Source organism: Eptatretus burgeri, chromosome 12 (genome assembly GCF_056783735.1).
Source record: "Eptatretus burgeri isolate ZD-2024b chromosome 12, Ebu_testis_v1, whole genome shotgun sequence".
In the NCBI taxonomy this organism is placed as follows: Eukaryota; Metazoa; Chordata; class Myxini; order Myxiniformes; family Myxinidae; genus Eptatretus; species Eptatretus burgeri.
Window position 1 is genome coordinate 72,600,704 of NC_140972.1, and position 14,452 is coordinate 72,615,155.

The window sequence follows — 14,452 nt, forward strand, 5'->3', positions numbered from 1 at the left end:
TAGACAAATGAACATACTGCACGTGATTTAAACTTGGGATTCCAACATCATGAAGCAATGTGCTCGAATAGGAGCACCAAACAAACCGACCCAAATCCTGGTGCATAAGCCTGTGAATTGCCAATCATTAAATCCCACCTTCCTACCTCGGAACACTCAAACTCACAGGGCTATGGTGTACTTGGGCAGGGTTGAAGGTTCCGGCGTCTCTCCGAGTCCAACGCCCGTGCACATAACCCGTTGGGCGTCACTGACGAGCCGGCCACGATTCCCCGGAGCTCTGCGTGAACCTCGGGAGCCTCTATGGTTGCGCTCCTCCGAACACGAACAGCCCTCAGGGCAGGCAAACGTGGCAGTAAGTGTCCAGCAGAGCAGCGAAAGGGCAAGAAAGGTATGGGTCAAATCTGCTCGTGCCATTATCTGTGGAACAGTGAAAAAGACGTGCGGTTATCAATGTATCTCATTACCTTCAAAACACCCAAGGTATCATCACCATCACGATCGAGTAATTTCATGGGTTTTCCAGAGTAGTTGTCCATACCCCCACTGGATGCAGTAGAACACCCATAGTTGAGAATTTACCCTTTGATGGGTCACTACTCTGTTGCGAGATGATGCCAAATTAGTCCTCAACTGGGAAAGGAGTCTGAAGTCTGGCCAGGCTACCAGCAGACAATGGCCTGCCTCTTTTAAAAGGTACAAACAATAGGATATTTGACATTTACAAGTAAAACAACTATGGCAACCACAGCTCCAAAGGACGAGCTCACAAATGATGCAACTCCCTGCCTGTGAAGGCAGTTTATAGTCGGCCCGGAAATCCTACCCAGACAAAAACAGCTCAAAAGGGATAGCTCGAAATCGAAACCGTCAGTCCAGTTATGAAGAATATAATGTAGAACACTTATTTAGATGAGAACTTAAATTTAATACTTTTAGGTATCTTCCAATTGGAATTGTGAAAAAAAATTACAACAACGTCTCATCTTGGGTGGAACCATCCCCTCTGTAACCAATATCAGATGTGACCACAAGACTGACAATTCATTACCTGTACGTAACCTTTGTGTTTCTTAACCTCTGACTGTCTAGGAAAGCCAAGATGAAAATTTGGTCCAATTATAAGATCGATTTTGAAGGTTTCAAGATTAATTCATACTTGTTTATTGGCATTAACGATGCTTCAGTTGTTCAGCAAAATCCAACTCGACTGGAGCCAACTTCGAGTTGTGGGGAGCAGGATGCTGCTTTGTGACAGATTCACATCCGACAGAGCTTTCAGCTCTCAGAGAGCAAAAGCCGGCCATCCAATCTCTCCAGGAACTTGAAAGCAACTGCATGGTGATCTTTGTGTGCGAGACGAGCTACATGGACCACCAGGAATCCGTGTGACGTGCACGGAGTGCGGTAGTCCTGTGTTGCACTCTGCTTAGATACTCCTTATTCGGAAGAGATGATTATCCCAGACTTGGCAATCTCTTGAAATTCAAGCAGCATGAAGGCCCGGGCTTGCGGAACACATGAAACTTCGAGCACTAGAACGTTGTCACGTCACCCTCAACTTTCTGAGACGGGTTCTCGTTTTGACTTTGGTGCAAGCATGCAGTCCTGCATGGGTGACTGGTCCATGCGCTATTCTGAGAAATGCAGTAAGAAAGATAAATAAACATGGTGCAATCAGTGTACCATATCCTGCTTCAACGAGTCCACAGGAAATGGGAAATTCAAGAGCGCTTCCCTTGAGCTTGAGCGAGTTTCAAACAAAGCAGTGGAGGGTGTGCGAGCACACACACACCCACACACACACACACACACACACACACACACACCCACACGTTTTCTTACCTTCGCACATTGCTCCATCCAGGGCTTTAATCAAGGACAATTCGTTTTGTAGAATATGTTGGGATGGCTCTGTCCCATGATTTTAATACACCCTATAACTGTGTCCTCCCCAACAGCCCATTTTGATGCACAAACGAGGAGGGCATCCTCACTGAATCAGTAAGTCATTGACGATAAATTAAAAGTAAATAATTCGAATTAATCGCACTCTAATTCATTCTTCGACATCTGCAGCAATATCGGTGTTTTCATTGAGATACCTTTCTCAACCACCCTCTCTTATTAAATGGATTAAATCTTATTATTATTATATATATATATATATATATATATATATATATATATATATATATATTTCTTCTTCTTCTTCTTTCGGCTGCTCCCGTTAGGGGTCGCCACAGCGGATCATCCGTATGATCCGTATAGTGATTTGGCACATGTTTTACGCCGGATGCCCTTCCTGACACAACCCTGGTCGCCTCTTACTACACAGGGATATGGTACACCTATTTTAACCGGGGTATACACCAGCCCAGTATACTGGTACTCACTTCGCCAACCTCGGAAGGATGACAGGCTGAGTCAACCCCCTGGTGTATTAATTCAGTGGCCCAACGGGGCTTGAACTCAGGACCTTTTGGATCCCAAGCCGCTGCCCTAACCACTGCGCTAACACCAGGATAAATATATATATATATATATATATATATATATATATATATATATATATATATATATATATATATATATATATATATATATATATATATATTCTTCTACACTTTATAGAAGTATTGTGATATTTTCTGATAAACTTGTCTATAACTTTACTGCATAAAAAATGTCAATCGATTCCGATGAGGAAAATTGCAATTATAATTTATAAATCTCAACGAAGGAGAAGAAGAAGAAGAGGTAATTGTGCATTGTTTCAACAATTTTTTGCCTCTTCTTCTACTTCTTCTTCTTCTTCTTCTTCTTCAAGCCTCCCAATCATTGCCATCTTCTTGCAAGGTGCGCCAGGGGGAAACGGCTCCGCGTCAAGCCTTTCACGAACCGGGTGGCAAGGCCTGCCGTTCGATTTCCAAGAATTTATCATTTGTTCAGAGTGCCGGTGACACCTCGCCGACTCTTCGTGAAGGACACCGCGGGATCCTTTACGTCCCCAGTGCTTGCACACGGGTCCTCTTGCTTGACGCCAGAGATCAAATGAATTGATTGTAGTTCGGGGACAGTTTAATCGTGGGTTGTTGTCGGACGCGTCGTTCCGGAGGGGAAAAGTGATAATTCGGTTAATCTTGTTTCACGTGAGCTTTTTTTGTTGTTGTTATCGCTCTCGAAAATCTCGATACTGTGATTACACTTACTTTAAGGGTTAATTAATTAATTATTTTGAGGTCTATTTAGGGTTCGAGTTAATGTACACATACACTGTGATACACACACGTGATCGACGTGGGACCGGTGACGCGCACACACCTCAGAGTTAGACTCGTTTATAACGGGCTCGTGCATGCACGGGGGGGGGGGGCACGTGCACCGACGTGCCCTCGTCTACCTGTGCCTCGTGGTAACGTCGCCTCGCGTGGGAGTGCACGAATTCTTCTTCTTTTTTCCTCCCCAAAAAGCACGTCACAGCGAGAGTAACAAACCGCCGAGATGCTCCGGGATGAAAGCGACGGCAAACTTGGCGGGAGAGTGAAGTGTGGGCGAAAATCTGGCACAAAACGCGTCGGGATCGGGTTCGGATCGCGTGTTCACCGTCAACGGTCGGAACAAACGGCGAAGGAAACCCGGGGGTGCAAGGTCGGCTCCAGCGGCGCTGCGTCTCCCGGCGACCGTCGTCTCGGGGAAACGACGCGTCCTGGCGATGCGTGCGCACGACCCACGACGTCCATCGTCGGCGATCGCCCGGCGGGATCACGGTCAGGTCTCTCTGTGTGCAGGACCTTCAGAGCGAAGGATAGTGTGACGTCTTCCCGCTTCACATGACGCAGTACCGGCGGCACGTGCTCAGCGCGTGTACCTGCGAGGCACGCGCACCGTGCGCGCACGTGCGGGAGATCGTCCCGGACGCGACATCTCGACGCGCGTTTTCTGGAGGCGCCGGCGCTTCTCACCGCCCCATCGATTACCGTGCTCCGCCCTGCGTGCGTCGCTACAGTTGCGTGAATCCCTCCCGGCAAGCTCGCTGTTCGAGCAACATCATAATCCTGAACAAAACGAGCCATGATACCGTGGGATGGACGTACGTGTTCACCACGGGCTGGCGTACCGTCCTTATACACTCTTCATTTTGGGGACACACACACACACACACACACACACACACACACACACACACACACATATATATGTATATATATACACACACACACACACACACACACACACACACACACACACACACACACACACACACACACACACACACACACACGTATATATATATACACACACACACACACACACACACACACACACACACACACACACACACACACACACACACACACACACACACACACACACGGTCCAGTTCCTGATACGTGTTGTATAAGCAAAAAGGAGCACCACCAATTTAAGGAAGGGCAAGAGCACGAGGCCGAATGAAACTAAGACCCAACATCTGACCCGTCATCCACCGACATGATCCTTGGCACTTGACTCGTTGGACTTGAATTCGATGGTCCTCCTATTATTAGATGGATGCTCGATCCTGATCATACGTACTCTGGAAACGAAGCACGTCTGCTCTTTCATATGGCCGTAACCTTTCCCAGAAGGTATATTAAGATACAACATCCATCTTCTGGTTCGTCTCCGATGAAGTTCGTCCCTCATCTCACGGTCGATATGTTCGGCTGAACCTTTGTCTGTAGAATCTGCTCGAGTTGGAGATTCCTTTGTTTGTGCTGTTTCATCTACCAACATGATTGGTCACCGAAACCGAACCCTAACCCACCCAACCCCAAGCCCCCCCCCCAACTCCCCATCTCAACCCCCATACCCCCATCACCACCCCAACCACCTCAGAAAACTATATTGTACATATGAGGAATGAGGTGCATTCATAAACATCCAACTATGGCTGGAAGGGCTTTGGAGGATGCAAAGAAGGAAAAGGTTTGTGAGGGGATAATACTGTACAGTATAGGATCGAGTAAGGGGGATGCAGGGAAATAATGCAGCATCATAATAGGGAAATAATACAATAATATTGGATCATAATGGGGAAATAATACAATAATATAGGATCATAATGGGGAAATAATTCAATAATATCGGGAAATAATATAATAATGGGGAAAAATATAACAAAATCAAGAAATAATATCGGATAATAATAGGAAATAATAGAGGGAAATCATATAGGATCTTAATAGCGAATTAATATAATTATAAAAGGACATAATATCAGATCATAACAGGGAAATAATATAATAATAAAGGGAATAGGAACATAAGGAAATAATATAGTATCAAAAAAGGGAAACAATATCGGATCATAACAAGGAAATAATATAACAATAAGGAAATAATATAGTATCAAGATTGTGAAATAATATCAGGAAATAGTCAAGGATCATACAGGAAAATAATACAATAATTTTGTAAAATAATGCAGGATTATAATATGGAGATAATGTAATAATATAAGGAACTAAAATAACATCATAATCGGGAAATAATATCTAATAAATAACATTCATCAGATATATGTCTGTCTGTCTTTGTTCATATTTTTTGCAATGACCGCTGGACTGACAACCACCACATTTGGCACACAGACCAAGTCCGATCCTGGGATTGTCCTCAGGGTATTTTCATCCACAACCTCAGCCTTTAAAGACCCCGAAGAACCATAAGACCATTGAATTCCCAAAAACAATGAAGACACTTTAAAACCCTGAATACCCCAACTAACCGTTGAGCCCCAAAGACGGTTAAGACGGTTAAGCACATCTCTCTGGCTGTTATCAGAGAACCACCTTAGCGCCGTCGAGTCTGGCATTTCACTCAAGCCGACTGGCAGGGTCTCCAAGCAGCCGTCAAACATTTAGACTGGTCTCCCATCGCTACTTTCTCCAACATCAACTCATCCTCTGAATTCTTTCACAAAAACTTGCTCTCCCTCATGCACAGATTTATCCCCTCTAGTCTTCAGTTGTGCTACCCTTCCTCCCGCCCTTGGTTTACTGAAGCCTGTGGTGAGGCAGTTGTCCTGAAACAACTTGCCTTTGCCTCATGGAAAGCAAACCCAACTGAGGGTAATCTCAGTTCCTTCCATAAAGCTCGGAACAAGTGTGTATCTACCCTCAGGAGAGCCAGAAAACAACATCTTTCTAAGCTCAAGTCTGAACTCTCAAACCTCTCGCCCTCCTTCAAATATTGGTGACATCTAATCAAATCTGTTTCTGCTGTATGTTCCTACTCCATCCCTTCCTTACCTGAAATGGCCGCACTGCTGATACCACACGTGAAAAGGCTGAATGCCTAAACTCGGTGTTTGCATCGAAATCTTGTATCCGAAACCCATCGCTTTCTGTACCCACCTTACCCAGTCGCACCCAACTGTCCCTGGACTCTGTGTCCTTTTCTCCTGACAAGGTGGAGAGCTTACTGTCAAACCTCGACTCAGATTCTGCAACCGGTCCAGACGGCATCAGACCACGTGTCCTAAAAACCTGCTCTTCTGCTCTTGCTCACCCTCTCTTTGTTCTATTCACACTCATTTGCTCAAGGTCATCTGCCATCTGCTTGGAAATCAGCAAACATCACTGCCCTGCATAAAAAAGTGCCAAAACAGATCCCCGCAACTACAGACGAATCAGCTTTCTCCCAATTATCAGCAAGGTTATGGAATCAATCATCGCTTCAGACATTAAAGCCTTCCTCTTCTCCAATGGCTTGATATCCGATCATCAATTTGGTTTCAGACCAGGTCACTCTACCCTGGATATGCTGCTTCTGCTCTCTCAACAATGGATGGAGGCACTCAATGCCAGACGTGAAATCAGGGCCATATCCCTGGACATATCACGTGCTTTTGACACGGTCTGGCACCCTGCCCTGCTCACCAAACTCTCTTCCTATGGTATCCAAGGCCATCTCCACTCATGGCTCTCAGACTTCCTCTCCTGTCGCCGCCGTGTGGCCCTAAATCGAGTTCTTTCATCCCCTCTTCCTGTCCAGGCTGGAGTTCCTCAAGGCAGCATTCTGGGCCCTGTTCTTTTTCTGGTTTTCATCAATGATCTCTCTGACTCTCTGTAAAATCCTCTATATCTCTTTGCTGATGACTCCACCCTCTGTCGTACCATCGGTCATCCCTCAGACCGGCAAGCCACAGCTTCTTCCCTCTCTGCAGATCTGGATAACATCACAAACTGGTCCAACACGTGGAACATGTCTTTCAATCCTGACAAATCTCTCACTATGTCTTTTCAAAAGGATCGTTTTGAAAACCACCCCCATCCACTTTCTCAACAATCCTCTGGAAGAAGTCCTTTCTTTCAAGCTTCTGGGTCTCACTATCTGCCATGATCTTTCCTAGGAAAGCCACATTTCCAACCAAGCCTCCAAAGCCAGTCGCCAACTGGGAATCCTCCGTCATGCATTGTCCTTCCTCGGCCCACCTGAGCTCCTGCACACATTCAAAGTTTTCGTCTGCAGCCTGATGGAGTACTGCTGTCCCCTCTGGGCTGGTGCTCCTGCCTCCCACCTTTCTCGGTTTCACGCTGTGGAAACCAAGGCATTTTGGATCATTGGCATCTCCCGCGATGAGGCTGAGTATTTGGGCCTTTCACTCTCTCACGGCCAGGCAGGTCGGTGGTCTTTCTGTCTTCTATAGTCTCCTCTCTGGTCTCGCCCCCCCCCCCTGCTGTGTCTGCGATTTGTCCCCACCACATTTCCGCAGGGTGCTCAAGGTCCGCCAACAACCCCCTTCTGGTAAAACTACCAGTCACGAATCACTGCTCAACTTCACTCTTACATTCCTCTTTTTCCCGCCTTTGGTGAGGAAACAATATAATAATACAGGATCATAATGGGAAAATAATAAAATAATATAGGGTCATAATCGGGAAAGAATATAATACTATATGGAAATAATATAGGATCATAAGAGGGAAATAATAATCTATACTAATAAAAGGCAATGTGTGTGTGTGTGTGTGTGTGTGTGTGTGTGTGTGTGTGTGTGTGTGTGTGTGTGTGTGTGTGTGTGTGTGTGTGTGTGTGTGTGTGTGTGTGTGTGTGTGTATGCGCGCGCGTGCGTGTTAGTGTGTCTCCTTAACTCCAAAACTATAAAAACCGAACAGCCTGAAACTTTGCATGCATACCAAGAAAACTCCATGGAAGTGTAAGAGTGAAATTTGGGTGTTTGGGTTAATTAAAACTCCCCTTTTGAAGATAATTAATGGCCATATTTAATTACATCCTTCATCAGGTGATCCTCGACTACCTCACTGTCTGGGGTATGAAGGTATTTCCTGGGTAACCTTGCTTGAGTCTGAAGCCACCATGTTTTTTGACCTGCTCAACTTTGCCTTGACTTGGAACAGGCCGCAACTTGGAACAAGCTGTTCATCATAGCTACGAATCGCTGGGTACATCGCAATGCTCATAAATACCTGGAGACATCAGCATTTGTTGTTCAATTTCATTTCCGCATCTGTGTTTGCCATGAGTATCTCTTAAGCTATGCAGAATTACATTTAAGCTCCAGAATCAAACTTACAAGCAGTTCCGACTCTGAGAAAAGTGTTCATTTGTCCAATTCGGACATATGTGACATTTTGGGCATCTCCGGGAGGTGTATGTTTAATATGACGGTTCGGTAATTGCCAATTGCATGCCAAGGGAGCCGTTTCATATTGACTGTGTCGTTGGAGTGCTTGCTTGAATGCTTAAGCCACTTGGCGAGCGCCCTCCAAGCTGCTTGGTTGTTCGTTTTGGAAAAAAGTACATGTGCTTTCAATCTCACATCGATTTCTTGTATGTTTCCACCTTTGTTGGGTCCCACGGTGCTGTCTGATTGGAGCCTCAGGAGGTTTCTCATCCACTGAAAATGTGCAAGGATCGCTTTGTGCGATCTCCATTTGTCATCCAACTCTCATTTCGACATCGATGCAAATTATAAAAACAAAAACAATGAGGTCCATCCAACCAGGTGTTCGCCACGTTTGCTACCTCTGCCACTGAAGGTGAAGGAGGTTATGTTATCATCCTATTCTGTCTGTTTGTCTGTCTGTCTGTCTGTCTGTCTGTCTGTCTGTTTGTTACTTACGAAATCTAAAGATTTCGTAAGTATATTGATGACTTCAGTCCTCTGTTTGTGTGTTTGTTTGTGTTTGTTTGTAGGCATGATAACTCGAGAACGGAAGAAGCTACTAATGTCAAATTACACCACGTGATTCAGGAGGGTGATGGCTAGCGCTGATTAGATTTTGGTCAAAATTGGAAAGGTCAAGGTCACAGTGTGGTCAAACATAATTTCGTAAATTCATGTGGAGAAATGGAGTATTTTTGCTTCGGTCGACGTTACGAGTTCGTTTTAACTTCGATTTTAATTTTGTCTTCGGTTTTTGCGATCGCTTAGGACGCTTAACACTGGGTTGTCGAAATTATGGTAAAAATCGGATGTTTTGGAGACGTTTTAAGATTGTATAAAAAATATTTCACTCGCCGCGTCACGGCTCGTCATGTGGTGCAGCGCGCTCGAGCAGAGGCATCGTTGAGTCACGTAAAGGTTTTGCGCGTGCGCGCTGACGGTGTTTTCGATAAAGATGGTGTTTAAAAGTCATTTTTTTATCCCAATAAAGGTTATCGTCGCATGCCTGACTCGCTAAGCCGTCGGATTACGTAAAGATTGTTGGTGGATGGCTGAATATTACGGTTTTGTGACTTTGATAAAATAATATTAAACTAGAACTGCCACTTTATAACTGCTGGCAGTGATGACCGGGAACCCAGACGTGTCCGTCTTTGACACAACTGATACAACATGAGACTTAAATCATAGTCGCAAAGTTTCGCATTGAAAGGATAAGCAGTGCCAGAGAAAACATTATTTAATAGTGATACAAACACAGGCCTGCTTCGAGATGGCGTGGAACAGCCGAGTTACGAACCGGGCAGCACAAAGCATTCAATTTCGTTATTACTGGCTTCCAGATTCAAATAATTAATTGCGTGGAGAAATGGAGATTTTTGCTTCTGTCGAGATTACGATTTTTGATGGTTTGGTGCAGAATCATCGTAGAAACTTCTGGTTTGTGTCGCTACCTTCTCAAGAGACAGCTTTTGATGGACAAGGTCAGAGGTCAAGTTGACGATTTCATAAGTACCAGTCTATGACTGCTTGTTTGTCTGTTTGTGTACAGGATATCTCAAAAAGTTGTGCACGGATCCAGATGAAATTTTGTGGACAGGTTGAGTGTGTAACAATGACGAACCCATTAGATTTTGGTTAAGATCCGGATCCGGATCGGACTACTAGAATGTTTTCAGTGATTCTTCACCATTGAGAGATGGGGCCAAAAATGATATATAGCACATCTCAAAAAGTTGTGGACGGATTCGGACGAAACTTGGTGGAGAGGTTGAGTGTGTCACAAAGACAAATCGTTTCGATTTTGGTGAAGATCGAATCCCGATCTGGATACGAGAATTATTTAATTTTGAAAATGATTCTTCACTATTGAGAGATAGGGCTAAAAATGATACAGTACTGCATCGCATGATATTTCAAAAATGTATTGGGCCTGATATGTTCTTGTGGATCAGGCATGACGTGGCAGAGGTATGCGCTCTAACGAGTGCCCTTCTAGTTCTTGCTGTGAATGCATAAAGTTGAGATCGACATTTTGTGTTCTGTGGCATGGTACATTTTTTAAATTGAATTTCACTAATTACCCACTTCGAATCCTCTTTCAAAGAACGCTGTTTCAAGGTAAATCTTTGTGCTGGTCGTTTTTATTAACTTGATGTGTGTGTACATTTACACATGTGTGTATGTACATAAACTGCATTACCACAATGACATTGGCACTGGTGTGTGTGTGTGTGTGTGTGTGTGTGTGTGTGTGTGTGTGTGTGTGTGTGTGTGTGTGTGTGTGTGTGTGTGTGTGTGTGTGTCTTGCACCCTCCCTCCCGTAGTAAATAGCAATGTTCATCCTCTCTGCCTCCCCTTTCCCTTCTCACCCTTCACCTGCCTTCCCTCTCTCTCTCCCTCCCCCTCCTTCTTCCCAACCCCCCCCCCCAGTTTATTGACCCGTCAGCAAAGTGACAGGTTGTACTTGCTCGCATAATAACATATGGAAATAACATCGGATCATAATAGGGAAATAATATAATAATATAGGGAAGTAATATAATCATATCAGGAAATAATATAGGATCATAAGAGGGAAACATTGCAATAATACATGTCTGGTGTTGGCTTAACAATTAGGGTGGTGAGCTTGGGATCCTAGGATTCTGAGTTCAAATCCTACTCAGCTGTTTAATTAATATCAGGTGGGGTTGACGCTGCCTGTGATCCTTCCAGGGTCAGCAAAATGAATGTGAGCTTGCTGGTATCCTATGTCGGAGTGGCGACCTGTCCAGAATTGTGCCCAATAGCAAAGGAAACTGTTTAGGCAGCACCAACGCTCTGCACAGAGTATGGTCCCAATGGATGGATGGAATACAATAATATAGAGATAGAACATCACCAGTAGACCTTCAATGTTGAAAGACATTCTGGGCATCAGTTTGGTTGTGGGTTTTTGTGGGTTTTGAGATGACTCATAAGTTAAAGTTTGATCAGGGATCCAATGGGTAACAAAAAAGGCTAATAGGCAAGAAGTTGGAAGGATCAGATTTCTTACCAGAGCCTTTAAAGACAGGGAGTATAGAAGCCTGCTTCCAGCTAGGTGGAAATGTAGGTTTTGATGGACACAAGCACAACAATTATAAGAGAACAGAAGACAGTTCAGGTGAACACATCTTGAAGCAGTCGCAGGGATTCGATCTGGTCCAGTAGATTTTGAGATGTTAAGCTCTTGAATAATCTTAGCAACTTTTCTGGGTGTGATAATGATAGTGGAAAAACTGGTGTCAACATGGGAAGGACAATCAGGCAATGGGTGTCTGTGGTTTTCAAATGTGGAGTTTGAAACAGAACGCTCAGCAAAGAGGTTGACTTTATCAATAGGAGATGTAAACACACGAGGGCCATTGAAGAAGACAGTAATCGATGATTGATTATAATGATTGAGAATGCTGTTAGCAATTCTTCAAAAATCTCTGGAACTCACTGTTGATTTGAGATAGAATCACAAACAGATTCTGCATGCTGTCTGTAATACTCAATCACAGCAGTTGCCTGTAAGGTGAAACAAGTGACGTGCCTTATTCGAGTCAACACGACGTTCACAATTGAAAAAGTAATTCTAAAGGTGGCAGAAAAAAGGGTGAAAGATGTGCAGGTGAAAGGAAAAGCATGGATTTTAGAAAAGTAATACGGGGTTTATATAATTGATGAGCTCATTCACCCTTGTGGAGCTGGAGATTGATGAAAGGTTGAAAGAGTTTGGAGTTTAAGGCTCGATTAGAGGCAGTACATGGTTGCAGCTGTGAAGGATGCTGATGTGACTGTTTTCAGTACAATTGTCAATAATGGACAACTAGTCTTGCGTGTGAAAGTAGTGTGTTGACCTGCATCGGCGGACAAGTAGAACAATGGATGAAATCAACAGAATGTCGTTTGAGGTATACCAACCAAAGTATATTGCTTTCAATGTTATGTTGATTTCATCCATTTTGTATTTTCAAGAACAGCTGTAAAAACCAATGAATTGATTGCTTATATTGTTGTGCGGGCAGACCTGGGCAACGTGAGGATACGTTTACAGTGTTGTATATGTAACCGAGTCGTCTAACATCAAGAGACTATCTGGTGGCCCGAAAGTTATGAAGAAGCGATTTTAAATTTTTTAATATTTTTAATGATGTGAATCGGGTAAAGAAATAAGTATAACTTCTTACGGTTCACACGCACATACCCTGACCGACTAATGCTTCAATCCCTTTACTAAATCACTCGCCAGCGAAGCAAAGGTCGGAATATAAACAGGGTTTGGGGGCCAGGGTCAAACTCCTCAAGACTTGCCCATTACATTTCAAAATTGCCACTTGTCCTCGATGAACAAGACGACCTTTCATCGCTCACAGACCCTCGATTCTTATTCGCTTCTCAAGAAACTTTTTGTGTCAGAACTATTGCAGCATAAAAGCAGAATTGCCAAAGTCGATTCCCTTGCTCTACAGTTGTAATGGGAATTATAAATGAGCAAGTGCATCGCTCGCAGACCCTCAATCCTTTTACAGAATAAGAGTTTTAGAGAAGTCTTAGAAATGTTATCTTACAGAGTCAAGGTTATACAATTCATACAGACTTTATAATATTTCATTATACACAAACCCTCGGCACTCCGAACTCTTAATATCTCAGGTGAACTTGAAATGCCTGAACCTTGGCACATAAGATGGTATAAGTATAGGACAGAGAAGCTTCGGCTACAATCGACTCTCTTCTTTTTTGGATACAATGTCAAGGCTCATGGAAGAGCTTTCTCTCTCATGGAAGAGTCATATTTAGATTCGCTAAAAACCAGTCACATGTAGAGCCATAGTTGGTGCCCGACAATGCTGGAGGCATGATCAGTCAGTCCAAGGCCTGAAATATATATATATATATATATATATATATATATATATATATATATATATATATATATATATATATATATATTAAACAAGCGGTTTTAAGCACTTTGTCGATATCCACAAAGTAAGTTATACACTTGTAGGTTATAGAAACAAAGTACCAAAAATTAAACTGTGACATTCAGGAATGACATCACAAGCTTTGGATAACTTCTCAAACAATGCAGTTAATTAGAATTCCTGCAGGTCAGTGCTTGTGACAGCATAGTATCATCGCCGATCATCAGGAAAGAAAATCGTAACCTTTTTATCATGATGTAATCAGTGTTAAATCTCGTTTTTCTCATTCTTAATGCAATGGAAAGTGACGTCATACCTACGCCAACTTGTTTGGCAATAGATCAACACGTTTTTGGAGAGAGATCAAACAATAGAAGAAATAATTGGAATTTTCATTGCAGGACATTCAATGTCACATGATTGTATACTTGTAGGGATCCTTTAATAAAACTTGGATCATTATTGGAACCCAAAAGTTAAATTGTACAACAATTATGGAGATATGGAAATGTAAGGCACACCACTCTCCAATCTGGACTTTTATACAACGATGTAAAAGGTTATGTAAGGAACTTTGATGCAAGAGGAGGCCATTTGGACCATAATGCTTGTGCCATATCAGCATCAAATGAGTTCAATCCATCAGTTTATCAACATGATTTCAAGGAGGGGTAGGAGCAGGAGGGGCAGGAGGGGTAGGGGAGGAGGAGGGTAGGGGGTGGAGGGTAGGGGAGGAGGAGGGTAGGAGGCAGAGGGTAGGGGAGGAGGAGAGAAGGGATGGTGAGGAGGAGGAGGGTGGAGGGGAACAGTGGGGCAGGCACAGGAACATGACCAT

The 14,452-nt window shown here is 43.6% G+C and overlaps 1 protein-coding gene across 3 annotated transcripts in view; it reads right to left on the reverse strand.

Moving 5' to 3' along the window:
• The window catches only part of LOC147015903 (adhesion G protein-coupled receptor A3-like), a 220,366-nt gene that overhangs the window by 167,805 nt on the left and 38,109 nt on the right, over positions 1–14,452 (reverse strand). The window contains exons 1-2 of one of the 3 annotated variants that reach the window (XM_085848507.1): positions 3,404–3,976; positions 167–420 (exon numbers count right to left, since the gene is read on the reverse strand). In XM_085848507.1, coding sequence (XP_085704633.1) covers positions 167–417 — 251 coding nt within the window. In that variant the 5' untranslated portion in view covers positions 418–420; positions 3,404–3,976. Of the gene's footprint in view, positions 1–166; positions 421–3,403; positions 3,977–14,452 lie in introns of those variants that run through there. The other 2 variants (XM_085848509.1, XM_085848508.1) reach the window with 2 other exon arrangements.